The sequence below is a fragment of the Elgaria multicarinata genome, chromosome 6 (assembly GCF_023053635.1).
Source record: "Elgaria multicarinata webbii isolate HBS135686 ecotype San Diego chromosome 6, rElgMul1.1.pri, whole genome shotgun sequence".
NCBI lineage: Eukaryota > Metazoa > Chordata > Lepidosauria > Squamata > Anguidae > Elgaria > Elgaria multicarinata.
This window is the reverse complement of record NC_086176.1, coordinates 8,083,459-8,111,186: the sequence shown is the minus strand read 5'-3', so window position 1 is coordinate 8,111,186 and position 27,728 is coordinate 8,083,459. Positions and strand designations below refer to the sequence as shown.

Sequence of the window (27,728 nt, the reverse complement as noted above, 5' to 3'; positions counted from 1 at the left end):
TGTGCCGATTTTCAAGGGAATGGCCCTGAAAGACAGCCTATAGAATTTCAGTAATCGTGTGTGTGTGTGTGTGTGTGTGTGTGTGTGGGAGAGAGAGAGAGAGAGAGTATTATAATAAGTACTTATAGTACTGATCTTGCAATGCTAGTTGTGAGTGGGAGATACCCATTCTGACTGGGGGCTTCTTTAGATGAAAAAGAAATTCCGTTTGCTTACTGGCGCTTTGCTTCCTGCTTCTCTTCCTCAATTGTAATGAGCTGAATTACACAGGAGGAGAGGCGCGACCAGGTGGTCTGTAACTGACAACTTCCCTGCTTATATACCGTATTTTCCGGCGTATAAGACGACTGGGCGTATAAGACGACCCCCAACTTTTGAGAAGATTTTCCTGGGTTAAAAAGTAGTCTTATACGCCAGAAAATACAGTACTTGAATGGGACAGCGCCCTCTAGTGGGTGTTTTGTAGCGCAACTTCAGCTGCACGTGGAGGGAAATCCTGAGATATTTCACAAGAATCGAGATATCAAATCTTTTTTTAAATAATGGATTAACTGGAGGAAGGAGTGGGAGATGTGAAGGAATCTGATGACATTGTCAAAATGATTGTGAGTAGCCGGTCATGAGTGTGCTATAAAATACTCAGTATTTTAACACTTAATGTTTGAGATGTTAAGATGACACTTAAGATGACACTTAATTTTAACTTAAATTTAAATTTTACTGTTTTAACTCTGTATTTTAATCCTATATCAACTTTGCTGTGTGGTTTTATCCTGGTTGCGCTTTTTATACTGTATTTCGTAATTGTGTTTTAAACTGTTGGGTGTTTTACTGTGGTTTTAATTTTTGTGAACCGCCCAGAGAGCTTCGGCTATTGGGCGGTATAAAAATGTAATAAATAAATAAATAAGTAAATAAATCGCTCGTTTAAAGAAGCCCAGGTTCTCATTCACTGGATTGAATCCTGCATCTGTGCTGCATATCGTGCTATGTCACACCTTCTGCTGTCCATTGCATTGTTTGATCTTTTGGCCTTACTTTGTAAACAACAACAACAAATATTCCTTCTCTCTGTACCCAGGAGATAGATAGATAGATAGATAGATGTGAATACATAGTGCATCTGAAACAAATATATGCTACAATCATCTGTTTTAGTGTTTCGGCTGCTAAGAGTTTCTGTTTATTCATTTTGCTGCCTCTCTGGAAAGTTGTTTACAAATGAAACACTGTTTGTGTGTGTGTGTGTGTGTGTGTGTCTGTCTGTGTGCATACATGTGTGTGTAATAAACCTAAACTGAAGGTCAACAGATGATAAATTCAATGATTTAAACTAAGGCAGTCATCCATTGTGATTGTGTAATGTTTTAACTTGTTTTCAGACTGGAATTTGGAATTTCCCTCAACAGCTCTCTTCCTAGAAGTCACCTGACTTCTCCGGAAAAAAAACCCAGTTTGGAAGGGTCCAGCTTTCCCCATATTAAGGACCTGAGCCTGGCCAAAAATGAGGATTGTGCAACTCAATGGTTTGAACGCTGCATTTTCTTTGGGGTATTTTGGGCTTGGTGAAGTGGAGGAGGCAACATTCAAACAGCAGAGGGCGATGGAGTTCTGCAGTTAACTAATGTTCTAACAGTTTGGAAAGTGGGTATGTGTTGCTCAGGGATGTGAAGGCGGAGATAGAAGAGACCCAGAGAGAAACAGTTGCAGAGACAAGGAGTAAAAGGTAACCCTCCCTCAAAACCCTTTTAGAAGCAGATATTTCTGAATTTTGGGATATGGGTTAAATGATTCTTGATGACGATCAGTCGTTTCCTTACATTGGGAAGGATAATGATACTTCTTTCACAAAATTGTGCTAGTTTTTTAGTTGTGTGTGTGGTGTAGTTATCTTAGTTGTCAATTTCCTTGGTCAGTACCTTGCCCAATGGCTTCTGTGGTGTTACAAAGCCCCTTGATACTTTGTGGGCATGTGGGCACCGTGTTACAGAATACTCTACCACAAAAATTGGTTCTACGTGCGAAGTAATACTTAAGTATCGAGTGCCTGGTTCCACCACTCTCTGTGAGCTGGATTATAACTTCATTGTCTTGCAGCCAGTTCTACTTCAGGGGAGGAAGCAATTGACCCATCTACCGAGCGGTGCGTTCCATTGATCTAAATCTGCTGAAGTCCATCCACTGTGGCTTTGAGGAAGAACCCTAAATGGAGCTTTGGCAGATGTGGTAAGTTACTGAACACTCGGAGGAAAGCTGAGCTACTCACGTGGGGCTCTGGTCAGCAACTACTTGGTGGAGGGCCACTTCCAGAAGGGAGTGGGGGTGGCTTGCTGCTATGGCATATTTATAAAGAGATAACGCTCACCTGCTGTCCTCCTTTGCCTCTGGGTAACTACAGGGCTGTATAGGACCCCTCAGAGAACAGCATCTGGCCAGGGGGGCCCAGCTGCTCACCTCAAACCTAGTGACTATTCCGCATTGCTTCGGTCTTGCATTGTTCAGAAACGCTCCACTCCTATATGCTGGGGGTTAATAGAGGAAGCCAAGATAGTCTATATTGAGGTTCATCAGACGAGCGTTTTATCGCACACTTGCTAATGCCCACTTACGAATGTGCACGCATCCTTTAGATGATGACGTCCACTTCCCGCTCCCTCTGCTTGTTTTTCCGTAGCATAATAGACCCCTTTTAATCCGACTTTTTTTTAAAAAAAACAACACCACAGAATGTGCTTCAATCTCCTGCTGTGTGCAGGAAAAGCGGCGCAATAAAAAAACAGCCTCTAAATGGGCCACATCGTCTTTGTTTACTTCCTCTTTCCCCCTGGGAAGAATGAGGAAGTGTGGAGAAGTGACGGTAAGGAAATGTGATTGTCCCCCGTGTGATGACGCTCATTGTTAAGGGGTGCTGAGGTGTTTTTGCAGCCCTTAGGGCTGTGGTTCCCAAAGTGGGTGGTCCTGCCCCCTTGGGGGCAGTGGGATTGCATAGGGGGGCCTTAAGAGGCAAGGGGGCGGCAGGGGGGCGCTTGAGGTGGGCTTTTCCGTACCAGGAGTTTTGGTTACAGAAGGAAATTTCTGATTGCTATCCTGCATTATGGAGAGTGTTTCAGAAGCTCCTGGTTGCATTTCCAACATCATATTTGGTGGAATGTAGTTTTAGTGTGGTCTGCCTACTTCTCTCCAAGCAAAGAAATCGACTCCAGATTACTAAACGTGGTGATTTAAGACTCATGTTAAGTGACTTTAAACCAGACATTGGGAAACTGGCATCACTTCATCAAGCCCATCCATCACATTAAGAATTTACAGAATAGTGAGGTACTCTGTCTACCCTAGTTACTAAACATGATATCTAATATTCTTGCTAAATGACTATCAGACTTTGAAAAGATGATATCACTGGATCAAGTTCATCAATTAGGTTTAATCGAATAAACTAAAAGAATGTAATTGGATTTTGAATAAATATTCAATTAATTGTTACTGTTTTGAATTTTATTGTTATTCTCTCCCGTAGTGGGTCGTTGAAAACTGCTATTCTGAAAAATGGTTTTTATAGTGTAGGGTAGGGGGTGCTGGGCATGAGTTTGTGGAACCAAGGGGGCAGTGACCTGAAAAAGTTTGGGAACCACTGCCTTAGGGCATAGGCAGATGGAGGCTGGCTGAGGGTTGAATTGGAGCCTCTCTCAATTTTCTTCTTTCTTCTCTAGGCACTTCATCACCTGCTTCCTCCTGGCTTGTACAGAAGCAACCTCCATGTATGGAGAAATCCTGTCTCCAAACTATCCTCAGGCATATCCCAATGATGCTCTGAAATCCTGGGAAATCAGAGTTCCTCCCGGATATGGCATCCATCTCTACTTCATCCATTTGGATATAGAGCCATCTCAAAACTGCGAGTATGACTTCGTGAAGGTACAGGGGTCACGTCACTCTGCTGCGGCCAGGGGTTGAAAGAGGGGGAACTGAGAACTGAGTGGTGGGGATATCTGTTGAACTGAGGTTTGCACCAAAGCTGTATCGTGGTGCATAGGAGCACAAGAGAGAAGCTACACAATGCAGGGTGTGAATGCTACTCCCCTGGTTAGAGACAGCTGACAGTTTTTAAGGGAGTTGACCCTCATTGTCCGTGATGTATACACACTTTTCTTTTGTCCCACCGTCATCTTGGTCACATACATGCCATGGACTGACTATTCAGTTTTAAAAATAATGTCCAGCTGTGAAACTTAATTCAGGCCCCTGCCCTCCACATCGCCCTCAATACAATGGCACTGAAATTATTGACAAGACTTAACCCCTAACCAAAATAACACTAATTTTAATATTATTAGTACTTAATGGAGTTAAATAATTTGGCATTTTCGGGTGCTACCTGTGTTTACGTACTGGCTGTTTTGCACTGATTTGCCTGCCCTAGTATATCTTTAAGTCAAGAATTTAGCCACCGAGAGGTCCTGCTTCTCTTAGAGATATCCCAGTCTCTTCCCAAAATGTTCAGCTCGTAATAAAAAAGATAGGCTTTTAGTCCCTTTCACTTGCAGAGATGTAAAGTATAGTGGGTATGTCACCCAATTGCTCACTATGAAGTGATGTAATTAACAGTGCAATCCTTTGAGTTTTTACTGAGAAGTCCCACTGTATTCAATGGGGTGTACAAGTCTCTAGTAAGTGTGTTTAGGATTTAGGATAGGGTGTTTAAATAAATGTAAGCATACCAGGCTTCCTGTATTTATATTCTGGCTCTTCTGCAACAATTCACTGCTCCCTTAGGCATCCTGATTAAAAAAAATTACAGCTATATAAGCCTGCAGTGTGGTAATATTTTTGCCTAAATCAGTGGTTCCCAAACGTTTTCAGGTAACCACCCCCTTGGTTCCACAAACCAGTGCCCCTTACCCAGTGCCCCCTACCCTACCCTATAAAAACCATTATTCAGAATAGCAGTTTTCAACAACCCACTAAGGAAGATAACAACAATAAAATTCAAAACAGTAACAATTAATTGAATATTTATTCAAAATCCAAAGCACCCACCGCAGGCTTGCCGAGGGAGGGAGGGAAAAGAGAGCGAACACCTCTGTTTTGCAGCCAGCGTGGCAGGGCACACCAAGCAGAGTATACCTCTTCATTAGCATTTTGGTGCTTTTGAAACATTTCAGTTCACCGTTAAAAGGACTCTTCTTAAACGGTATTAATACATGTGTAGATTCTTCCCCTATATGGCTTGGGACCAAACTACCTTCTCCCATAAAATTGTCCCTGGGTTTTAAGACCTTCTGGAGAGGCGCTTTTTGGAAAAGACCACCTTGAGCACCCCCCTGCTGCCCCCTTGACTCTTAACGCCCCCCTATGCAATCCCACCGCCTCCAAGGGGGCAGTACCGCCCACTTTGGGAACCACTGGCCTAAATGATGCTGTCCTACAAAGCCTTTATTGAAGGGCTATGCAAATATAGGTTTGTTTATTTATTTATTAAAACATTTGTATCCCTCCCTATATCACTGGGATCTTAGGACGGTGTACAGATAAGGTTGAAAATCCAAATGGCCTCTCCCTCCCTAATAAGTATATGGCAAAATCCATTGGGTTTTTCTCCTCCTGTGCAAACCTCACTGGAAATAAGTGGAAGTTATATGCCAGAGCACAGTAGTGGTACTCTTCCACAGCTCCCATGAAGACTTCTGCAAGAGAATGTCCTGGTGGATTTTGCCTATGGTTCAGATATGTCTCTCCCCATTCTGATGCCAATGGGGGGGCCCTTCTACATGCCCCCTCTTTTCTGCTCTGGGTCCCCCTTTCCTAGCTGTCCATTTTATTTATTTATTTATTTATTTATTTATTTATTTATTTATTTAAACTGCTGCTTTATTGTGGAAGCAACAAACTTGACCATGGTCTAAACTTTTCCATGGTTCCCCCACACGTTTTTTTAAAATAAATAAATAAAATTTGGGGCAATTGGAAGCAGCAATGGCAACAGACACTGAGCCCTCACTCCAACTGCTATTTGGCTGCCATTTTAGTTTTCCCACAATGTACCAAGATGGTGACTGGAGGGCTGCCAAGCTGAGTTTAAGGGTGGGGGGGAAAGCTGCAGGAGCTATGGAGAGGTCTACTGCTGCCACTGTAAGGTAGTGATGCTTTTTTTTTTTTTGAGGTAGCATGAACAGTTAGGAAAGGGCAGCCCAATATACTGAGGCCCTGGCAATGGCCCATGGGTGTCGGAGGCAAGCATGACCTCTATCTTACCCTACTTAAAAAAATTCCTTTCCTCAATCACCCAGTGAAAAATGGCTTTGAGAAACTTTGGAGGAGTGCGTGTAGAACTGAGGTGTGTTGTTGATGTTGAAGTGTGCACAGAGGTCAATCTGTGTGGGGGTGGGTGGGAGCAGGGAATGGGTGTATGGATGAATGTGCATTATGTCAGCCAAGAATATTGTTCACAACCAACTATAATGCATTTTGACAGCAAAGTGCAAGATACTTCTGTTTGTCCCTTTCAGGTCCTGTCTGGTGACCATGTTGAGGGACAACTCTGTGGACAGAAGATAAGCCAACCTCCTGGCACTCATATCCTGGAGGAGTTCCACGTCCTTTACAATACCTTGACTGTCACCTTCCAGTCTGACTTTTCCAATGAAGAGAGATTTACTGGGTTTGCTGCCTATTACATTGCAAAGGGTGAGCTCTTGCCCACCTCTTTCAACTTTGGCCATAGCTAGACCTAAGGTTTATCCTTGGATCATCCAGGAGTCAAATCTGTTTATCTAGGTGACACACAGGGGATCCAGTGCTCAGGCAGGGGTGAACCCTGGATGATCCCAGAATAAACCTTAGGTCTAGCTGTGGCCTTTGTAGACATGAGTTTCCTTCCAGCAGTGCCTTGGGAAGGGATGTCTACAGGAGGCACCATTTTGAATTTCACTAAGTGGGAAAGCTAGATTCCCAGTACAGTTCAAAGGCCTGCTCTTAGATATATTCAAAATTTAATTGTTAAAAAGGTCTCTTGAGTGCAATAGAACACGAGATTTGGAGACCATCTGGCATCTCTCATTTTGACAAAATGCTGAATACTAATGCACACTGAAAGGCATTGAGTTGATTCCCCTGGGAGTAAAGCCAGGTTGGTAGATCCACATTATTAGTTGTGTGGGTTAGTGTCCTTTTCCCTTTTCAAAGCAATGTCCTATTCACAGACTGGTACTACAATTTTTTGTGTGGATCCCATAAGAAACCACTGTGTATTTAAGTATCATCTGGAGTCAGGGTCCTTACCTAAAAGAAGGCAAGTGTGGAAGTTTATGTGAAGTAGCAGGGCTCACTTGAAGTTGGCTATCAAAGGCCCTTTTCACATAAGGCTTTTATTATGCGCTCGTGGTTGGGCTCATGGAAGTTTATGGGTCCTTTTCATGATGTCATCAACCTCCGGTGTCTCTCCCATCCTTTTAAAGCTTTATTCCGCCAGTTTTTTACTCACATAAAATGCAGTAATATTTCTGAAATCACACAATATCGCAGCCCCATCTACTGGCTGTATAAATGGAATATATGGTGGGTAGAGGAGGGGGAAGCATGTGTATTATTCTGATCATGATCCCACAAAGACTCTGAAAGAAAGAGACCCAGTAAGGGTGCAGGATTGCTACTTCAATGTAGAGAAGCCCAAAAGGGCAGATGATGGTGGCAGCCAGGTAGGACTAGCTAGGACTTGACGGCAAATGAAGGGCCTCCTCTCTCTCTCTTTAACCCTATCATCTCCAACATGTTTGTCCTTTCTTTTTTGTTATTCCACAATGATTCTTATCTACATCTCTTCATTTCTTGCAGATGTGAATGAGTGCACAGATTTTGTGGAAGAGGCCTGCAGTCATTACTGCAATAATTACATTGGTGGTTACTTTTGCTCTTGCCCGCCTGAATATTTCTTACATGAGGATGAGAAGACATGTGGAGGTAGGAGTCTAGCGTCTACCCCCAATAACAGCAATCCTTACTTGCACTAGCAAGAACTTCCACAGCATTCTCTGAAAATATGAAAATCCATAGAAGCAGATAAATTGGAAGGAATTGCAGTTATTCACAAAAACGGAAAAATAAACCAGCATCAAATAATTAAGAAATATAATTAAATCATTTGAGAAGTAGAGTGGAAGCCAAGATCCTTCTAAATTTAAAATTAGGAATAAAGTTAGGAATCTGAAAAAGACTTAAAATTAGGAACCTGAAAAAGTTTAAGTGTGTGTGTGTGTGTGTGTGTGTGTGTGTATATATCAGCTGAAGAATGATTGTATAGACTATGTGTCATATGGTAGCTTTGAGGAACAGTGACAGGTAACCTAGGGAGACACCACTAAGTTTTCAGAACTTTGTTCCAAGTCCTTGAATCTTAGAAATATGAATTGGTGCGGGAGGAGGGTTGTTCAAAAGGCAGAGGCACACAAATTGCTCGTGTGGGCATGGAATTCTGCCAAGCCCAGTGAAAACAAGAGTTCAGAGAGCTATGTGTCAATTCTTGGCACTGATGGACCTGATTTTTGTATTATTTAAACTTGCTATTACTCAGCTTAAAAAAATTATAACACAGGAGATCAGGTTTAAAGAAACAACACACACAAAGTCAACATGGAAGAAAAGAAACACAATGACAAAGTTTCAAATTGCTGGAATGGGATAAGCACAGGCAAATAACAAAGAAGTTTGAAGTCAGAACTTAGTATATGCTGCAGTTCTGTGCCATCTCACAAAAAACCACACAATGTGGCACTAGGCCTAGAATTCAGCTTCCTGGGAATGGGCCCCATCACACCTCCACCTCCCCCCACCCTGATTTCCATCCGCAGTTTCCCCCTCCATTTCCTTAGCTAGAAAGCACTTTCACGTCTATGCATTGTTGTGCTCCTTCAGCTCCTGTATCTTTTCACCTGGAGCGCTACTATGCCGGCGAAATCTCCCACCCTGCCCCCTACGTTCTCCTTTCCCTTGCAGTTAATTTAAAAAATAATAATCTTTATTTCTGCCAAATGCCATAGTACAGCAGCCTGAAATTGCACAATTACGGCAAAACAACACACTATACTTCCCCCTAAGATCATGTTAAACAAACTCCAAGGAAGGGAGGCCGTTTATAGGAAGCAGGATGGAAAAGGAAGAGAGATTTCTTTACTATTTAGAAAAGGCTGCATAAAACCCCCCACATGTTTTCAATCATAAAATCATGCAACTAATACTATTAAGTGAACATAATTATTTGTACTATTTGTACATTCCGATATGAGCCTGTATTATAAAAGAAGGATGCAGATTTTTGTGCCTGAAACAAAAATGAGGAAAAAATAGTGAGAGTTAACCCAGGGAACCAATGCCATAAACTAGTCACTGCGGCTGAAATACTTGCGCTTCCACTGAGGCAAAGTCTTGGCCAAAAGAAGCCCACGAGATTTTGGTGCAGAAACCCTGAACGGCAAGTGAAGACCCCTACATGCACCTGGTGGTAAAAGTATGATTGACTCTTTGCTGCTCTTTTGTGCTTGCTGAATAGGGTCTTGATGGATGGGATAAAGGATGGAGGAGCTTTCAGCAATAGTGCCAACTTCAAGGGAAAGATGTCTGTTAATTTTCCTACTGATCTCCTGTTCATTGCTCTTCCCCAAACTCTAGTGAACTGCTCTGGGAACGTTTTTACTGAACTGTCTGGGGAAATCACCAGCCCCAACTACCCCAGCCTGTATCCTGAGAACTCGCACTGTGATTACCGTGTAGCCCTGGAGCCAGGCTACCGCGTGGCCTTGACTATCGGGAGGAACGACTTTGACGTAGAGCCAGCTGACTCAGAAGGAAACTGCCTTGATGCCTTAAGAGTAGGTGACGGCTTGGAGGCAGGAGGGGTTCCTGAACGTTTGGGGTCTCCCCACTCCTGTTCTGGATGCATCTTAGCCATGTGGGGGGCTTTAGTCAACAAAGGGAAAGGAGAGAAGCACATGGAAGAGGGCTGCATAAGTACCCCCAAAAGACTTTGTGTGTGTGTGTGTGTTGTTTTAAGTTGAAAATATATTGAAGGGGGTTGAAGGGTGCCACAGGCCCACATAGGCCACAGCACGGGCGTAAAGAGAGGAAACTGGAATCCTTGGAATGTGGAGGAGTGAGATCACTAGGGCAGCACTAGGAATTAAAGGCATTTTCAGACCTGAGGTTTAAATTGATTTTAGCTTAAATCAGCCTTTAATGTAAACCCTACATCAGCTAGAAAGCAATGCCTGGTTGCTGTGAATGTGCCTATTATTATGGTTTTGCCTATAGTGTCACTTGATGAGAGTCAGAACTTAATATTTCTGTAATGGTTGTGGATGTTCTTCTGAATGAGCACCCCCTTCCCCAGGAGGGTGTGAGGTCTAAGATCAGTGCCTTAAGAAAAACAAGCAGTTTTGAATTTGGAGACGAGGAGATGAGAGTTGGGGCTTTTCTACATGAGGCTTTTATCATGCACATGATGTTCCCTACTCATGGCTGTTCATGGGTTCTTTAGATGAGGTCTTGACCCTCCAGTTTTGCTTCTGTGCTTAAATAGCACTTTCGGTGAGACTTTTTGAAGCCGGGAAAATGTGGCATTTAATTGTGAAAGTGAAAGAAAGTATAATTTCCCCATGTGCATTGTGCTATTCCTCTACACCACAGTGCCACCTAGAGTTTATGTAGTGGAAAAGCAGGAAAGGAAATGCTCCTTCTGTATTGCTCGGATCTCAATTCCATGATGAAACCAAAAGTAGATACAGCGGATTAATAGCCTTGTGTAGAACAGCTCTTTAGCTGAAATGAACTCAACTGGGGTGGAACCTTGCTGGTGAGGGAGCTGCAACGTGGCTCTCTGGGAGTTTAGATAGTGCATTTGCTGCCGTCTGTAGGAGTCCTTATCTGCTTCTACTATACTTTGTTTGCTCTTGAAGAGGGCCCCAAAGGATGTTTTTCATGTCATATATGAAAGAAGATTTTCTAATGGGGCAAGACTAGAAGAAACAATGAAGAGGACAGATGAATATTGTGTTTGCAGGGAATCGGAACTCCTAGGGCAGCAGAGGCCAACCTTTCAAGCGCATGTTTCAAGTCAAGACCAAAGTGTGTGTGTGAGAGGGGGGGGTCCTTTTACACTTAGGGTCTCTCTCTATGGGTTATTTGCCCCATGTTGGCTATGTGGTGGTACAGCACCAGATATATGAGGCTACTGCCAACTTGTACCACTGCAGGGCTTTCCCTCAAAGCTCTGTATTTAAAAAGTCGGGGACTTAACCTGAGTTTTCTCCTTGAAGCGAGGTCACCACGGTCCTTCTACCATGTGACTTTGCTCTGGCGTTGAGCTGGGGGCATTTCCAGGCAGATGGCGACGCCTGATTGGTCACTGGAAACCAGGCAGAGGTCAGGGGGTGGGCTTGAGTACCCAGATGGCCACTGGAACCCCCCGTGCTCCCCCCTGCCATGGGGATTTCCCCCGCCGCCCCTCAACAGTGAAACGGCGAGGTTTCCTCTAAAGCAGTGGCAAAGTAGCACCATTAAGGCAACCTCTAGCCCTTTTACAAGAAATAAGAAAAGGGGGGGGACAACAACCGGTGTCTGCTTCCAGACTGCCCAGGCATTGTGCATCTGTTCTGCCTTTCTCACTCTAATGGATTTCCTGCACTAAGAGACAAGGTGGAAGAAGTTGCAGGAGCACATGAGATGGTCGCTAGGGGAAGATGTCGTCACCTGGACCCCCAGAGCGTTCCACGAATGACGCAGGGCAATGGCATGATAAGAGCCTCATGTGGAAGCCTCCCCTGGAGGCAGCACTTCACACCCCATTGGCCAGAAAGAGGTAAATCTTCTCTGAGCTTCCAGTATTCTTTCCAATGAGTGCCTGCCAATCACTTTGATGACTAGCAAGCATTCAGCCCATTCTCAAGCTTTCCTTCATTACATGCATTTGAGTGTTTCAATAGCGTATTGAAGGACCCTTGGAGTTTTGTTGCTTTGCAGCGCTGCAGAAAGGCCCCTCAGGTGTACTCCTAATCCCTCAGCCACCAAATGTCTGCTAAACACAGGCCTTGTTCTCCTAATTCAGTCCAAAGGTTGGGTACATTTCCTATCCTTTGGACAGTGATATATGCCTCTCTGTTTTCCTCTATATTTGCCCAATACTCTTGTTGGTTGTTCTTGTAGTTCTCGGCAGGGGAGCAGCATTTTGGTCCCTACTGTGGCAATACGTTCATCGGTCCTCCAGAAATCAAGACTAGAAGCAATGTTCTTGACATTTTCTTCCAAACAGACCAAACGACACAAGGCAAAGGCTGGAAAATCCGCTACTATGGGGACCGTGAGTAGTAGATATCCCTTGAGGAAAACATGTGGCGTACTATGGGACAGATACAACCAATAGAAAGAGAGGTAGACTCTAGTGCTGAAGAGTGGGAAAGTTTTTAATCTCTTTACACGAATGTCTGGACTGTTTAAAAATACTTTTGTAAAAAACTGTTTGAAAAAGGAGCTCGACGTTTCGGATCTGGCGATCCTTCCTCAGGAGCTGATTAGACAGAATAACATGAAAAAACAAAGAATTAAAATGGAGCCGTTAAAAGCCTTCTTCACGTTCTTGTTGCCTGTTGACTCTGCAGCAAACGTTTCTCTATTACAAAAATATTTTTAAACAGTCCAGACATTCGTGTAAAGAGATTAAAAACTTTTCCACTCTTCAACACTAGAGTCTACCTCTCTTTCTATTGCTTCTACCTAGTGTTTCCCCCTCATCATTTTGACATATTATGGGACAGAGAAATGGTTGCTAGTGGAACAATGGGAAAAAAGAGATAGTCTCTAGTGTTGGAAAATAGAAAAAGGGTTTTATTTTTTTGCTACATATATCTTCAATCTTTAAAAATTGTATTGTTGTAAAAGGACTTATTGTATAAAAAGCTCAACGTTTCGGATCTCCCGATCCTTCTCCAGGAGCTTCTGAAACAAAATAACATCCGTGATCCACAAGTCCAGATACAGTAAGCTAAAACAGCTAAATGCAGTAGTTTTCTCGTTCTTTCTCTGCCGTAGACGTTCTCACGTTTTTACATACCCCCTCAACTGTTATTAACTTCTGTAATTATACTGCACCCCACACACCTTTTTATGCGACATTTTATCACCCCTCTCTACTCTTGCTGGGCTGGGAACCTCTTTTTCCTAATTGCAATCTTTTATCCACACTTAACCCTTTAATATCTCACTGTATTCCATTCTACAGAATCATTCAACGTGTTTAGATTAGAGGTGTACAAAATTATGCATGTTGTGGAGAAAGTGGCTAGGGAGATTTTTTTCTCTCCCTCTCTCGTAATACCAGAACCTGGGGTGATCGCATGAAGCCGATTGGTAGGAGATTCAGGACCGATAAAAGGAAGTACTTAGTCACACAGCACATACTTAAACTATGGAATTCACTACCAGAAGTGATGGCTACTAATTAGGATGACTTTAAAGGAGGATTAGACAAATTGAGCAGGGGGTTGGACTTGATGGCCTTTTAGGCCCCTTCCAACTCTGCTATTCTATGATTCTATGAAATTCATGGGAGGATACAGCTAACAATGGCTACATGTTAACATGGAGGAATAAATGGTCAGGACACAACAGGCTCTTCTGAAAGGTATTTGCAAATCATGTACACAGGCCATAGCTAGACCGAAGGTTTATCCCTGGATCGTCCAGGGGTCAAACCTGTTCATCTAGGTGACACACAGGGGATCCAGCGCTCAGGCAGGGGCGAACCCTGGATGATCCCAGGATAAACCTTAGGTCTAGCTGTGGCCATAATTTCACTAGGGACGTGCAGGACTTAAATCATCCTAATGGAGGTTGCTGTTCTGCCCTTTTTCAAGGCCAGAAGACAGCCTTTTCCGAGAGGCAGGCGACCTCTTCCCAAAACACAACTGAATTCAGAGGTGCTGTGTAACAATGGATATGGGAGAAGATAGAAAATCTCTTTTGCTGCTGGGAGGAGAACTTTTGAGTTAGTAGCTGATGTGGGGCAATTGACAACTGGCTCCCTGGCTGGCATTCATCCCCAGGAGAACTGACATTAGGGGCAGAAATAGAATCCAGGGGAGTCCAGGCAATCTCCTCAATCTCACTGGAAGAGGGTGAGTGGGTGAGTGATGGCATTGTATGGAGAGAGAGTGTCTTCAGAGACTGGGGTTAGAGGCGAAAGTGCTCCAGCTGAAAGCCCTGCAAGCTGTGGCCGGCTATGTCTGAGCAGATGGGGAAGCAACCCTTTCTTTCTCTTGCTGGCAAAAGTTAGGGCAGAAGAGGCTGAGTAACCTCACAGAAGGAAGTTACCTAGGGAGGTTGTGGGCTCTCCCACACTAGAGGCCTTCAAGAGGCAGCTGGACAACCATCTGTCAGGGATGCTTTAGGGTGGATTCCTGCATTGAGCAGGGGGTTGGACTCAATGGCCTTGTAGGCCCCTTCCTACTCTGCTATTCTATGATTCTATGAAGGAGGATGACCATTAAATGTTTGTTGATCAGACTTGACTGTGACTTTTGTGGATAGAAAATGGGAAGTGTATAACTAATTGTGTGTGTGTCATGATTCAGTGATTGGTTACTGACGTCATTTCCTATTTCCAAAGCAATGCCCTGTCCCCAGGATGTCACTCCGAACTCTGTTCTAGAGCCCATAAGAGACCATTACGTCTTTAAGGATTCTGTGATGGTGACTTGTGTTGAAGGCTATGAGATTGTGATGGTAAGTCCACTCTCACCATGTGAAGGCTCTCTGTAAACCTTATTGAGAATCCTGCTGGCTCTACTGTGCATCCCTGCGATGTCATATAACCCTGGTGCTGTGCACTCTTTCCCAAATCAACAACCTCTGAGCCTCTCATATTCCATAGGACTGAGGAAGCATTCATTGATGTTGGGTGCTCAGACTAGAAGGCAGACGGGGTTCCTTGAAGATGGGTAGGCCTAAGGCAGCTACAGACAGATTGGTTGGTCAGCCAGCTAGAAATAGGCTGAGGGCAGTTAGTGGCTTACATCACGGAACGAGAACCAGATGGCCTCCCTCATTGAGAGTTTTCAGACTTGCTGGTAGCACCAGATTTGCCCCCTGCCCCCATTTCACCTGATCTCCCATATGAAGAGGATTATGGGCTGCTATATCCATTTCTCAGCTGTAACTGCCTGTATTTTGCCTCTCTGGCCAGCAGTCTCTGTGATCCAGATAGCAGGTAGCCACATTGTTGCTGATTTGAGTCCCTTCCTTTCTTCTTGAAGTGCCTGGCGATTGGCTTTGTAGTGGCTGGAGGAGGGGCACTTCTAGCCCGTCCCCACCTGCAAGGAACTTACAATCTAGATGTCAACAGCATAGGAAATCAGCATAGGCGAAGGAAAGGGGAAGCCAGGGTGACAAGTGAGAGAGGACAGGAATGGAGATGGGAAGAACAAGAAGAAACATGGGTGAAAAAAATGCAATTATAGAAATTTAGGCTTTGTTGTGATTGGGAATGAAATGCCAGCAGCCTTGTTTAGCAAGTGTGGCACTCGGCCTCCTTCACTGACATGTCCCCATCCTCGCCATCCACTGTCTACAAGATAGTGCAACAAGGGAAGGACGGAGGAAAGAAAGTGGGGACGGGGAGAGATGGTAATTGTGATGCAGTTCTCATTTGGGGAATTAACTATGGTATCTTGGATTTATTTTTCCTTCAGCCACAAGGCAGCCTTAGATCCTTCCACTCTAGCTGTCAAAGCAACGGCAAGTGGAGCAACTCTGAGCAAAGATGTGTTCGTAAGTGTGGATTCGCTACATTGGTTTTGTGTGATCCACCAATGATCCGTAGCACACTTTCAGGTGGTCCTGAGACCACAATGACTATAGAGAAAAATACTTGGCAGGTAGGTGAGCTCTCTGACGTTTTAAGGACATTCTGAGGAAGCAAGCCACCTTTCAGTTCTAAATTTAAATAGAAAGCACCTTGCCTCTTCAGAAGTGTAGGCAGATGCAGCGGAAACTTCAAAGAAACGTCTTGCTATGGGTGTGTTCTCCAATTAGCTGTTTTGTATCACAATCACAAAGGATGAAGTGACCTCTTTTGTGGGGGTTGTCAGGTAAAAAATATATACGGGGTACCACAAAGAATAAACAATCCGAAATATTTATTTATTTATTACATTTATATACCGCCCCACAGCTGAAGCTCTCTGGGCGGTTTACAACAGTTAAAAATGATAAACATTAAAAAGTATACAAAATTTAAAAACCAACAAAAACATAAAAACAGTATAAAGACAGTATCCATTTAAAAACAACAAAGCTTAAAAACTATGGCCCAGGTGACCCGAAGTATTGACACAAGGGATTTTCCGGGGGCCAAGGGAAGATGTGGGTGTATCAATCCCATTTTAGACATAGACACATTGAGCGTCATCAGACGGGGGGGATCTTTGCGTTTCCCTACCGTCGCTAAGGCCTCCTCCTGTTGTCTCACAGTAGCGACGATCTCTTTACATGGGGAGAGAAAAAGGAGGCAGCAACAACCACGTGGCCGTGGCCCATTCAGGGACTGTTTTTATTGTGCAGCTTTTCCTGTGCCCAGCAGGAAATGGAGCCACATTCCATTTTTTAAAAAAAAAAGACGGACTAAATGGGGTCTATTTTGCGATGGAAAATTGTGCGGAAGGCGTGCAGGAGGTAGACATCATTGTCTAAAGACTGCTATCTAAAGGCTGCATGAATATCCGTAAGTGGGCAGTAGCGAGTGTGTGATAAAACACTCGTCAGATGATGCTCTTAATTGGAGAAGGGGATGGAGACAGAAAAGTGGCATAATAGGTGGAAGAAGGAGAAAATGGAAAGCTATGTGCAGTCCTGATAGTGTTCAGGTCGAGCAGGTGGGGTGTGTGTGTGCGTGAGGATGCTATTCTAACCCCCATCTTTTCTTTTCCTTGCAGCTGTAGACTGTGGCCTGCCTGATCATCTTCGAAATGGAGATGTCACTTTCCTGTCAGGATCTGAGGAGACCGGGTATCAAGCCACTATCCGCTATGCATGCCATCAGCCCTATTATACACTGAAGGGCGAAGGAGACGGTGTGTCCCCCTGTCCTTTCTAAGTAGCATCTGATTCAGGGCTTAAAAAGGCCATTGTTCTGCCCAGCTTGTGGTGACTGCCCTCTCAGGGGTAGAGTTAGGGATAGGATTGTTATGACCGGCCCTGTCAAAGAGTATTCTTTGTATTTTCTTCTCAGTAAGGAGTACCAAGAAAGGTTTGATTGTGAGAGCAGCGCTTATTGGGTCCGGTTGGCAAAGGGACGAGAACAAATTAGACACACAGGCATAACTGGGTAATAAATTGGACACAACTTTATTGACTCACTTGCATAGGCTTGGCAGCAGCATAGGGCGTGGATCCTGTAATGGACCAGCCCGCCTGCTGACCGATTCCCCTTCCTGGCCCACATGCCAGGGGCACTGGTGGTGGATGGTAAGGCCAGGGACACACCACGGCATGGACCGCTACTGTGAACCCCTTTCCACCTTCCCGAACGTGGCCAGCTCGCAGCCCCCATGCTGGTCTGATCTTGGCGCTACGTCCCCGAGATCCCTCCTGGGAATCCTCGCTATGGGGGAGCAGGGAGGCCAATCCTGCTCCCCCTCACCAATGGATCCAGCCCAGTGCCTATCACGTCTACACAAGTTGTGACAAATGTTATAAAATGCAGCATCCACACAGAACATACTGAGAGTCCAGATCAAGTTATTTACAATGGAGTTAATCTTGCAGTGGGGAAGGCAAAAACCTTGCACAGCCTTTGCCAATTGCTCTGCAGGTAAAACTCCTTCCCGGCCCCATGAACTGGCGATGACTTCTGCCACTGCAAGACATCTTACTACCATGAGTAGGTGGGTGGGGAAGCCAGCCGCTGCAATCCTGGAGCCGCCTGGGAGGGCTGCCTGAGGTGGCACTGGAGGCAGAACAAAGGTGACATCTCACTCTGCCGGGCCTGCCTCTTTGGCCACACCCCACTGTCGTGCTGATGGGCTCAGTAGTCCCCTCCTGGGAAGAAGATGCTGCTGCTGGGCCTGTGCTGCTGCAGTGGCTGGACCACCACACCGCTCTCCACCAGCCTTTCTCCCTTTGCTGCCGGCCAGCACGCCTCACAATTCACTGCTCCCCGTTCAGCGGGGAACTTGGCACGTAAACAGACCTTCACTTTATTTGTTGACTCCTTTTTGTCACATTTCTCCTTCCACTCACTTCCCCCCGCTCTTCTCTTACCTCTCCCTTTTTCTACTCGCTCTCCTTAGGGACAAACTTTTCCACAACTTAAAACAAGGAAGTGCCTAGAACTACAAAGATAAAACAAGTGTCTTATCTCTCTGCCATTCCAACTGTCTTTGTGAACCTTTGGGGTGAGATTTCACCCACTTTGCTTCCATAAATGTAACACCACTGCAAGCGGAAGCTTTTCTCTTATTGGCAGACTCAGTACAGAATTTGATGAATTACAATCACAGAAATGGATCCTTCTGTTTTGCATCCTGTAACAGTTAAGGCATAACTGAGAATGCTTCTGAGAATGCTCTTATTTTGGAATATTGGAGTACTTTGGAGTACTTTTAGCCTCGTGTGGCGCAGAGCGGTAAAGCAGCAGTTTTTGCAGCTGAAACTCTCCCCACGGCCTGAGTTCGATCCCAGCGGAAGCTGGTTTCAGGCAGCTGGCTCTGGTCAACTCAGCCTTCCATCCTCCTGAGGTCGGTAAAATGAGTACCCAGCTAGCTGGGGGAAAGGTAACCATGACTGGGGAAGGCAACGGCAAACCACCCCGCTACAGAGTCTGCCAAGAAAACGTCAGCGAAAGCAGGCGTCCCTCCAAGAGTCGGTAATGACTCAGTGCTTGCACGAGAGGTTCCTTTCCTTCCTTGAGTACTTTGCTGGGTCAAAGCAAGGAGCAGCATTCTTCGCAGGAATCTCTTGAGCCAGCAGAAAACTCGCCAGGGGGCCACCAGTGGCCCATGATTGTCTTGTGGCCAGCCTTGTGTTTGGCTATGCAACTATCCGATTAAAAACAAACAATTAAACTCCCTGCTACATTTCTTTGTTTTCAAAGGAGTTTATCGATGTTCCGCCAGCGGGAAATGGGTGAATAAAGAAGAGAAAACAGACCTTCCGGTTTGCATCCCAGGTACAATGTGTAACTATGTATGTTTGTATCTCAGGGGTTCATCACACAAGGCTGAAACCCTGTATCCTTACCGGGGCTTTCTGCTTCCGGATTCTTTGTGGGATTAAGATTGGCTCCTTTACATAGACAGATACATGATTTGAGTCGAGGAAAGTTCCAGGTTTCTATATGTTAGTTTTACAGCCACTAAATGGTGCTGTGATTATAGCACAGTGCTGTCATTTAGCATCCTTTATCATGTTATCTCCAATCTTTTTGAAAGAGGGATACAAGTCATAAACCACAGGAGGGGCCCTGGAGATTGAGGATGTAGTTTAAAGGAACCGCTAACCTCCGTGAGCAACCAATCTTGATCACACGATATAAGCCCCATGGAGAAGCTGTCAGTAAAGATACAGATACTTTTTTAATGTGATATTGTGATCAAGGTACTATTTCAAAATAATATTCCTCTCCACTGCCTCCCTCTAGAACAGCCTTCCTCAACCTGGGGCGCTCCAGATGTGTTGGACTACAACTCCCAGAATGCCCCAGCCAGCTGGCTGGGGCATTCTGGGAGATGCAGTCCAACACATCTGGAGCGCCCCAGGTTGAGGAAGGCTGCTCTAGAAGATCCTATGAGTATTTTGAAATTCTTACTTCCTCCCAACAGGGAACTTTCTTTAAACTACTTCAGTAATTCAGAACGGTTTTTAAAAATCAATGTCAGTAGTTTGCAAAGCTCTGCATCTCATTTGGGTGCTTCCAGACAAGGGGCCAGAAGTACACCAAGAAGGATATAGCACTATGAAAGCGGTATGGAAGCAGGATATAAGAGGCAGGAGCCACACGATTGCTTTGTAGTGGTATTGAAGTGCACTGACCACTGTTGGGGCCCATTGACAGAGACCATAGACCGCTTTCATAGTGCTAGAATCTGCCTGGTGTAGATCTGGCCAAGGATTTTACTCTGCCTCATTCACCAAATTTATTGGCGTGGGAGTTCTAGGCTTATTTCTTTCACTCATAACCCCCCTGTGTTTTCCCACCACTTCTGCTGGAGTTTGTTTTTGTTTTGTTATCACAGATAACCCATTAAAGAAAAAAAAGAGGGAATCACTGCACACTGCCTTCCCCTTGGTGGGTGCTAGGAGTCCTCCATCTGGAAGCACCCTTGTTTAAATCACTTCGGATTCAAGTCCTCAGGGAGGCCTCACTACAGCACAAGCCCTACTGGGAGTGCCAGTGGACCATATTTGGGGAGTCCTTCTTGCTAACCATTTTGTTGAGCTTGTGGATTTGAATGGTGGGGCCAAAGAAGCCATGGAGTGTAAGGGGAGACAGCACCAAACCACAGGAAAAAGGGGCACGGAAGCAGGACCCTGAAATAGCCTGAGGATTCCCGTGTCTTTTGGCTTTGCACTTGGCCCTAATCTACTATCAGTGCTGACCACTATGCAGTAGTCCAAGGCTCCTAGCATAGGGTGACCATATGGAAAGGAGGACAGGGCCCCTATATCTTTAACAGTTGCATAAAAAGGGAATTTCAGCAGGTGTCATTTGTATGCATGCAGCACCTGGTGAAATTCCCTCTTTATCATAACAGTAAAAGCTGCAGGAGCTATACTAGAGTGACCAGATACAAAATAGGGCAGGGCTCCTGCAGCTTTAACTGTTGCAATGAAGAGGGGATTTCACCAGGTGCTGCATGCATACAAATGACACCTGCTGAAATACCTGTTTTTATGCAACTGTTAAAGGTACAGGAGCCCAGTCCTCTTTTTTATAGGGTCACCTTGCCTTGCAACAATACTAGGGATGGAGTTCTGCTGGGCTTCTGTAGGTTCTGAATGCCCAAATGCCCCACACAGATGCTCAGTTGGCCATACTGATTTCTTGTACTAACACCATATATCTAAAAACCATTTCTTAGATTGGGGTACCCCAATGTGGTGCCCATAGACATCTCTCTTAGCATCTGCCAGCCTCATGATCCTGATTTTTTAAATTGTTTTCTTCAATTAATTTTTCAGCTGGGAGGGTTTTAACCTCACCAGTTTGCCTTCCGAAGGGGGTGTTTTGTGACTGACTGTGCCCACCATGGCAGCCATTGTGTGAATGGGCAAGCCCCTCTAGTGGTCGTTTTGTGACAGCACATACAACATTCTCTCAAATTCCAGGCCCCTGTTTTGACGGCAGTGCTTTGGCGCCACGAGGCCTCGGGCTCCTGCATTTGTGCTCCTTCCTGGCATCTGCACGGGAAGGAATGCAAGTGCAGGGTTGCCGCTGCCACTGCCGCCATGCTGAGCACTGGGCGGGGGGCTGGGGGAGGAACGAGGCAGCCAGAGGGGGACAAAGAGAGGGATGCATGGTGCCCGAACCACTTCTCCTCCCTCTGACATCCATCTGGCTGTGCGTTCCTTCCCCACCCCCTTTTTTATCTGTATCTTCGCAGTTTCGCATATACAGATTAAAAAACCCCTGGGGGGGGATAGGAACGGGGCCCGTTCCTCTCCTCCCACCTTTTCATTTATTTTATTTACAGGGACACGTGTGGGGCTCTCCTGAGGTCCCGGAGGTCCACCTGCTTCCCTGTCCAGCCAATGGTGACCAATCAGGGGGCGCCATCGGCTGTGACACGCCTCCACAGCCAAAAAAGTCAGGGTAAGCGCCCAACTTTTTTCAGTGGAGTTTTTGGGGTTTGCCCCGGATGGCTTCGCTACTGGGAATCCGCGCCGGGGCAAACCCTTCGTCAAGGCAATGTCTCTTTGCCACACTCTAGCATCATAGCATAGGGATGAACATGTAACTGCTCACTTCTCAGTGGCACTTGGTACATTATATGAGGTAAAGTAAGAATGATGCTATCAAAAAGACCATTGGCGGCGGCCCCCTGCCAAGGAACTGGTTCCAGTTTTTCCCATAACCTAAAGCTATTCTAGAGGACAGTGTTTTGGCTTTCTTCCAATGCACGTGAATATAACCGATTGAAGTTATTTAATCTACAGGAATCTTGTCATCCTACTGCTTGAAAACACTTGTTTGTTTGTTTCCTTGACTTTCTTGCTGTGTAGTCTGTGGAGTTCCCCGTAGCCGCATCGAAGGAGCAGGGAGGATTTTTGGAGGTGTATTGGCTAAAGAAGGAAACTTCCCCTGGCAGATCTACTTTGAACAGCCACGAGGTGGCGGGGCTCTTATTTCAGACCGCTGGATACTTACTGCAGCTCATGTGCTGGATGGACACTCAAGCCCAACCATCTATGCTGGGCGGCTCATCGTTGGCAAAATGTCCATGCAGACTGCTAAGCCACTAGAGGTAGATGCTACCATCATTCACCCAAACTGGACCGAGACTGTGACCGAACCCCGGACAAACTTTGATAATGACATTGCTCTGTTGAGATTGAAGGAACGCTTGACGATGGGCCCCACCATTTCAACCATTTGCCTACCAGGTACATCTCCAGAATATGATCCACAAGTTGGGACTATAGGCTTTATCGCTGGCTGGGGCAAGACAGAGATCGGTAGACTCTCGGCACAGCTCAGAGCGGCCAAGATCCCCGTGGAGAGCATGGAGAGGTGCGAAAGAGTGAAGCCAGATGTGCCCAACGGTGAAGCTGCCGGTTCTTTCTCTTACATTTTCACAGAAAATATGATTTGCGCTGGGGATGGGCGGCAGGACAGCTGTAATGGGGACAGTGGTGGGGCGTATGCCATCCTAGATCCCCGTAATGAGGAGCGGTACTATGTTGCTGGCCTAGTCTCTTGGGGGCCAAAATGTGGCACCTATGGCCTTTACACGAAGGTGGCCAAATATGTGGATTGGATTACAGGGGTCATAAACCAGTATGAAGAATCAGAAGAATAGATGCACCCCATGCCAGGGACCTGTCTCTGTAGGCACCCACAGCTACCTTGACGTTTTCTTCAATCCAAAGGGCTAACGCAAGAGAGGGAAGTTTGGCGTTCATGTCCGTATTATTGCAACCTGCTTCACACTGTTGGTTTCCTCCGTCTTCACGAACAGCAAAATAGCAGCCACCAAGCGCCTTTCTGTCTCTTTCTTGGTTCCAAGTCCTTCATTTATTTTTTGATCTTTGGAAACTGCCGTTTTCCACCTGCATGACCAGTAAATTTACATCAATCCCAGTTAATAGGATAAGAGTATTGCATTTGTAGTCTCCCAGGGTTTCAACCAGTTGGGCAAGGCATAGCTAGCCCTACCAGGAGATTAGGTGAGGTGGCCATTTCAGGCGACAGGTAACTGATGGAAGACCATTTAATTTTCCTGCATCAGCCCCATTGCAGTTAATGGTAGTCTTCATGGGCAGTGATTGTCAATGGCAACAGGGCTTGTGCATTCTAACCTTGAATAAGGCAGGAGCACACATCCTTCTAACACAGCAGCAGGCAACATTTCTGGTAATTGTGACATAAGTCAAGTACAAAATGCTGCAATAGTGCCACTCCAGCACACCCAGTGCCTGCATGTCTTAGAGTAGTTTAGCCTCTGGAGTCTACTGAGCAGGGCTCAGGCAGCAGAATGCTGTTGGAGAAGCAGTAAAGAGCTAGTGCCTGAATCTAGGCCACAGCCAGGCCTGTGTACCTCCTGCTCCTGTTCCTTCATGCCACAGACTTCAGATGTGTGGGCCACTTCTGGCAACTGTGCCATGGGTTGGCGACCCGTTAAAAACAGGGAAAATAAATAAATTAAAGTTTTTGAAATGGTGAGACATTACTGTAGGGAAGGGGTACTATGGTTTTTTTTAAAGGACTACATGAGCATTCATATGGCAAAAGTGGGTAAGTGCACATCCTTTACCAAACCTAATAATAATAATAATAATAATAATAATAATAATAATAATAATAATCCCTTTAAAAATCGTTCCAAAAGCTGCATAGGCATGGTGGGAGAAGGGCTTCTTCTGAAATATTCTAAGTAAAAGATGGACAAAGGTAATGGTAGATCAGCTGCTCAGTAAAAATGACAAAATGTTGACAGGTAACGAAGATAAGGCGGAACTCCTCAACTCCTGTTATGTCTTGTTCTTCTCCTAAAAGAGGATCTGTGTACCATCTGGCATATGTGACAAACAGGCTGAAGGGCCAGGAGTGCAGTATTAAGCTGACAGAGAGATAGTGAAGGAATATCTGAGCACCTTAAATGAATGAAAGTCCCCAGGTCGTTGAAGGACTCTTGGGCCCTCTATTATCTTAGGCCTAATTCACACCAAGCAGGATATTGCACTATAAAAGAGGTATATAAAAGGCAGGAGCCACACGACTGCTTTATAGTGGTACTGAAGTGCACTGACAACTGTTGGGGCCCATTGACACAAACCATATACTGCTTTCATACTGCTTTCATAGTGGTATATCCTGCTTGGTGTGGATTAGGCCTTGGAGAAATACTGGAGAATGGGTGAAGTATCAGAGGACTGGAATAGTGGAAATGTTGTCCCTAGTTTCAAAAAGGAAGATCCAGGGAAATATTGGCCAGTTAGTCTGACATCAATGTCTGGGGAGATTCTAAAGTAGATTCTAAAGTGCTTGACCTGTTGGTACCGTAACACTAATGCAGAGATCAGGGCTCAGTCCTGGGCCCTGTACTCGTCAACACTTTTATTAATTACTTCGAGGAAGAGATGTGAGAATGTTTATCAAATTTGCAAATAACACAAAATTAAGTGGGATTGCTAATAGCTTAGAAGACCGAAACAAAATTCAAAATGATCCTAATAAGGTAGAAAACTGGACAGAAAATATAACAGCAGGAAAACCTTTCTGTCAGAGCAGCCAGACCATGGAACCATCTGCCTAGGGTGGTGGTGGGCTCTCCGTCACTAGAGGTGTTCAAGCAGAGATTGGACAGCCATCTGTCAGGGATGCTTTAAACTGGATTCCTGCACTGTGAAGGGGCTTGGACCTGATGGCCTAAATGGTGCTTTCCAACATTTTGATTCTGTGTTTTTCATCATCACTGATGTTACAAGCACAATCCAATATAGGATCATGACAGTCACAGACAAAATGTACACCTCTCTGTTGCAATAGGTTTTCTTCCTGGAGGGTGGGAGGCTGGAGTGCTCTTGGTGCCAAAAGAACTTTAAAAATGTGGTTTGCTATCACTGAAGTACAACTGGAAAAAAATGCATCTGAATTGTGTGGAACAAGAAGACAAGCTGCTGATATCCTGGAAACAAGCCCTCACTGCTGCTGCTGAATCTCTATAGTTTCTATTTGCATGTTCAAAGCTGTCCCGGTTTTACAAAGAAGGGCAGGAAAGAACTATTTTAAATTCTTTGTAACACATACCCTGAATACATTAAAAAGGGCACCAAATGCAGAATCAGGAGTGTTGCCTTGTTCTTGTCTGACAGACTAGGCAAGAAGCATCCTTTGTTCCTCTTAATGAATCTGGGGATCCGCACGTCGTACCCAGAGCGCTTCTATGTGACCCCAGTGCACCCCGAAAACGATCGTCTAACTCGCCTGTAAAAGAAACGAGGAAGAAGCGTCCTTGCCGGCTCCGGCACTGCCGCTGCCACCCACCTCCCTCCTTGCCGGCTGGCGAGGAGAGCTTGGCGAAAGAAGGCGGGGTGGAGAGCTTCTTCCACTCTCCACCCCGCTTTCTTCCGCCGAGCTCTCCTCGCCGGCTGGCGAGGAGGGAGGTGGGTGGTGCCGGCAGTGCCAGAGCCGGCAAGGACGCTTCTTCCTCGTTTCTTTTACAGGCGAGTTAGACGATCGTTTTCGGGGTGCACTGGGGTCACATAGAAGCGCTCTGGGTACGACGTGCGGATCCCCCCCAGGCGACTGGGGATTAGGCAAATTCTTGCCTAATGGGGGATTAGGCAAATTCTTGGAAGGCAGGTCTATCCGCAGCTATTCCCTATGAAAGCCACATGGAGCCTCCATACCAGACACTGCAGGCTAGCAACAAAGACAGCCTTCATGCCCTGCTGATAAGCTTCCTGGAGGCTCTTTTGCGGGACACTGTTGGAAACAGAACGAATAGTCAGTCTGATGCAGCAAGCATTTCCTTGGTTCCTCCTCCCGCAGTGCAAACATCCTCGTCAGCGCAATTTCCCACTCCTCCTCTCTTTCCATATATTATACAAAAAACAAAAACCTGAACCCAACCCTCTTTGCCTCCATAAACAAGGATAGCCGCCCACCACAACATTGTGAAATTCAGACTTTGCTACACAATCTGGTGTTAGCAGGTGTCCCTGTTGTGCGTAATGGCTTGGTGTAAGTGACTAGTGGGGATGGGGGAAGAAATGGATACAGGTAATGACAGGGGAAGGAAGCAGGCTGGTAGCAGAGCTTGTGAGCAAAGAGGAGCAGCTAGCAAGTTGCCTAGCCCTGATGACACACAATAAGTCTGAGGAATTTATTGAAAAGAAGCAGGGAAGTTGATGGGTTCTCCAGCAAAGTAGGTGCAATAAGAGAAGAGAAGAAGTTCTGGAAAGTTAAAAAAAAATGCTGGGAAGAAGATATTAAAAGGTTTGGTATCTCTCCATATCTACACAGTTGGGGGGTCATGAAATTGGAGGCAGTGGGGTGCCCCTACAGCAACAAGGAGAGAAAGAAAGGGGGAGAGGGAGAAAGAAGGGGAGTTTCACAGGATTCCTCTTCAGCAAAAAATTTACAGCATTTCCGGGCTTTGTCTTCCGGAGTCTTCATGGGTGTAACGATCAGCATAATACATAATAGCAGGATCAGAGGTTGACGACATCATGAAAAGGTTCTGTAAACTTCTGTGAGTGACCAATCATAAGTGTGCAATAAATTGCTCATGTAGAGAAGCTCAAAGAGTGAGGCTTCTTTTGGGTCACAGAGACCTAACCATTGGGCTGTCTAGGAGCTGGCTATACGCTCCAAAATTTGAGTTTAGTAATTAAAACTCAAACAATGGCTAGAATCCTGCCTCTACTGGCTCATTGAAACAAAAATGCATACTAGCTAGGAATCAAACTTACTATCTTTCCTTCCTCTGAGCTCAAACAAACAGCTAAATATTAACACTGGATGAGTACATTTTCCCGGTGACTCTTTTGGGCTGACATTCTGGAGCTTTAATGTAAATTGAAAATATGTTCAAAGGAAGATAAGAACATGAGAAGACCCATGCTGGATCGGACCCAGGGTTTGCACCAGGAACCCACAAGCTGGACACAGTTGCCGCACCCTACCGAGGGTAAGAGGTCAAGAAGTCAAATCTGAAGAATCATGGTCATGTCGGGGGATGGTTTCGTCCCTATTGCTGTTGGAGTGCTGGGCTGAAAACAACAGAATGAAATTTAATAGGGATAAATGCCAAGTTCTACATTTAGGAAATAGAAACCAAATGCACAATTACATGATGGGGGATACTTGGCTCAGCAATACTACAAACGAGAAGGATCTTGGAATTGTTGTAGTTCGCAAGCTGAATGTACACTGATGGTGCTATATAAATAAATAAATAAATAAATATAATAATAATAATAATAATAATAATAATAATAATAATATGAGCCAACAGTGTGATATGGCT

General features: G+C 45.2%; 1 protein-coding gene across 1 annotated transcript; it reads left to right on the top strand.

Annotated features, from left to right (window-relative positions):
* Nucleotides 1-1,536: 1,536 nt before the first annotated feature.
* On the top strand, nt 1,537-25,538 carry C1S (complement C1s). Its single transcript, XM_063128945.1, has 12 exons — nt 1,537-1,726; nt 2,098-2,226; nt 3,711-3,915; nt 6,507-6,684; nt 7,831-7,956; nt 9,661-9,860; nt 12,190-12,343; nt 14,648-14,763; nt 15,729-15,807; nt 16,971-17,108; nt 19,130-19,204; nt 22,258-25,538. The coding sequence occupies exons 2-12, from the start codon at nt 2,207-2,209 to the stop codon at nt 23,052-23,054; spliced, it is 2,088 nt and encodes a 695-aa protein (XP_062985015.1). The 5' UTR covers nt 1,537-1,726; nt 2,098-2,206; the 3' UTR covers nt 23,055-25,538.
* Nucleotides 25,539-27,728: the final 2,190 nt, after the last annotated feature.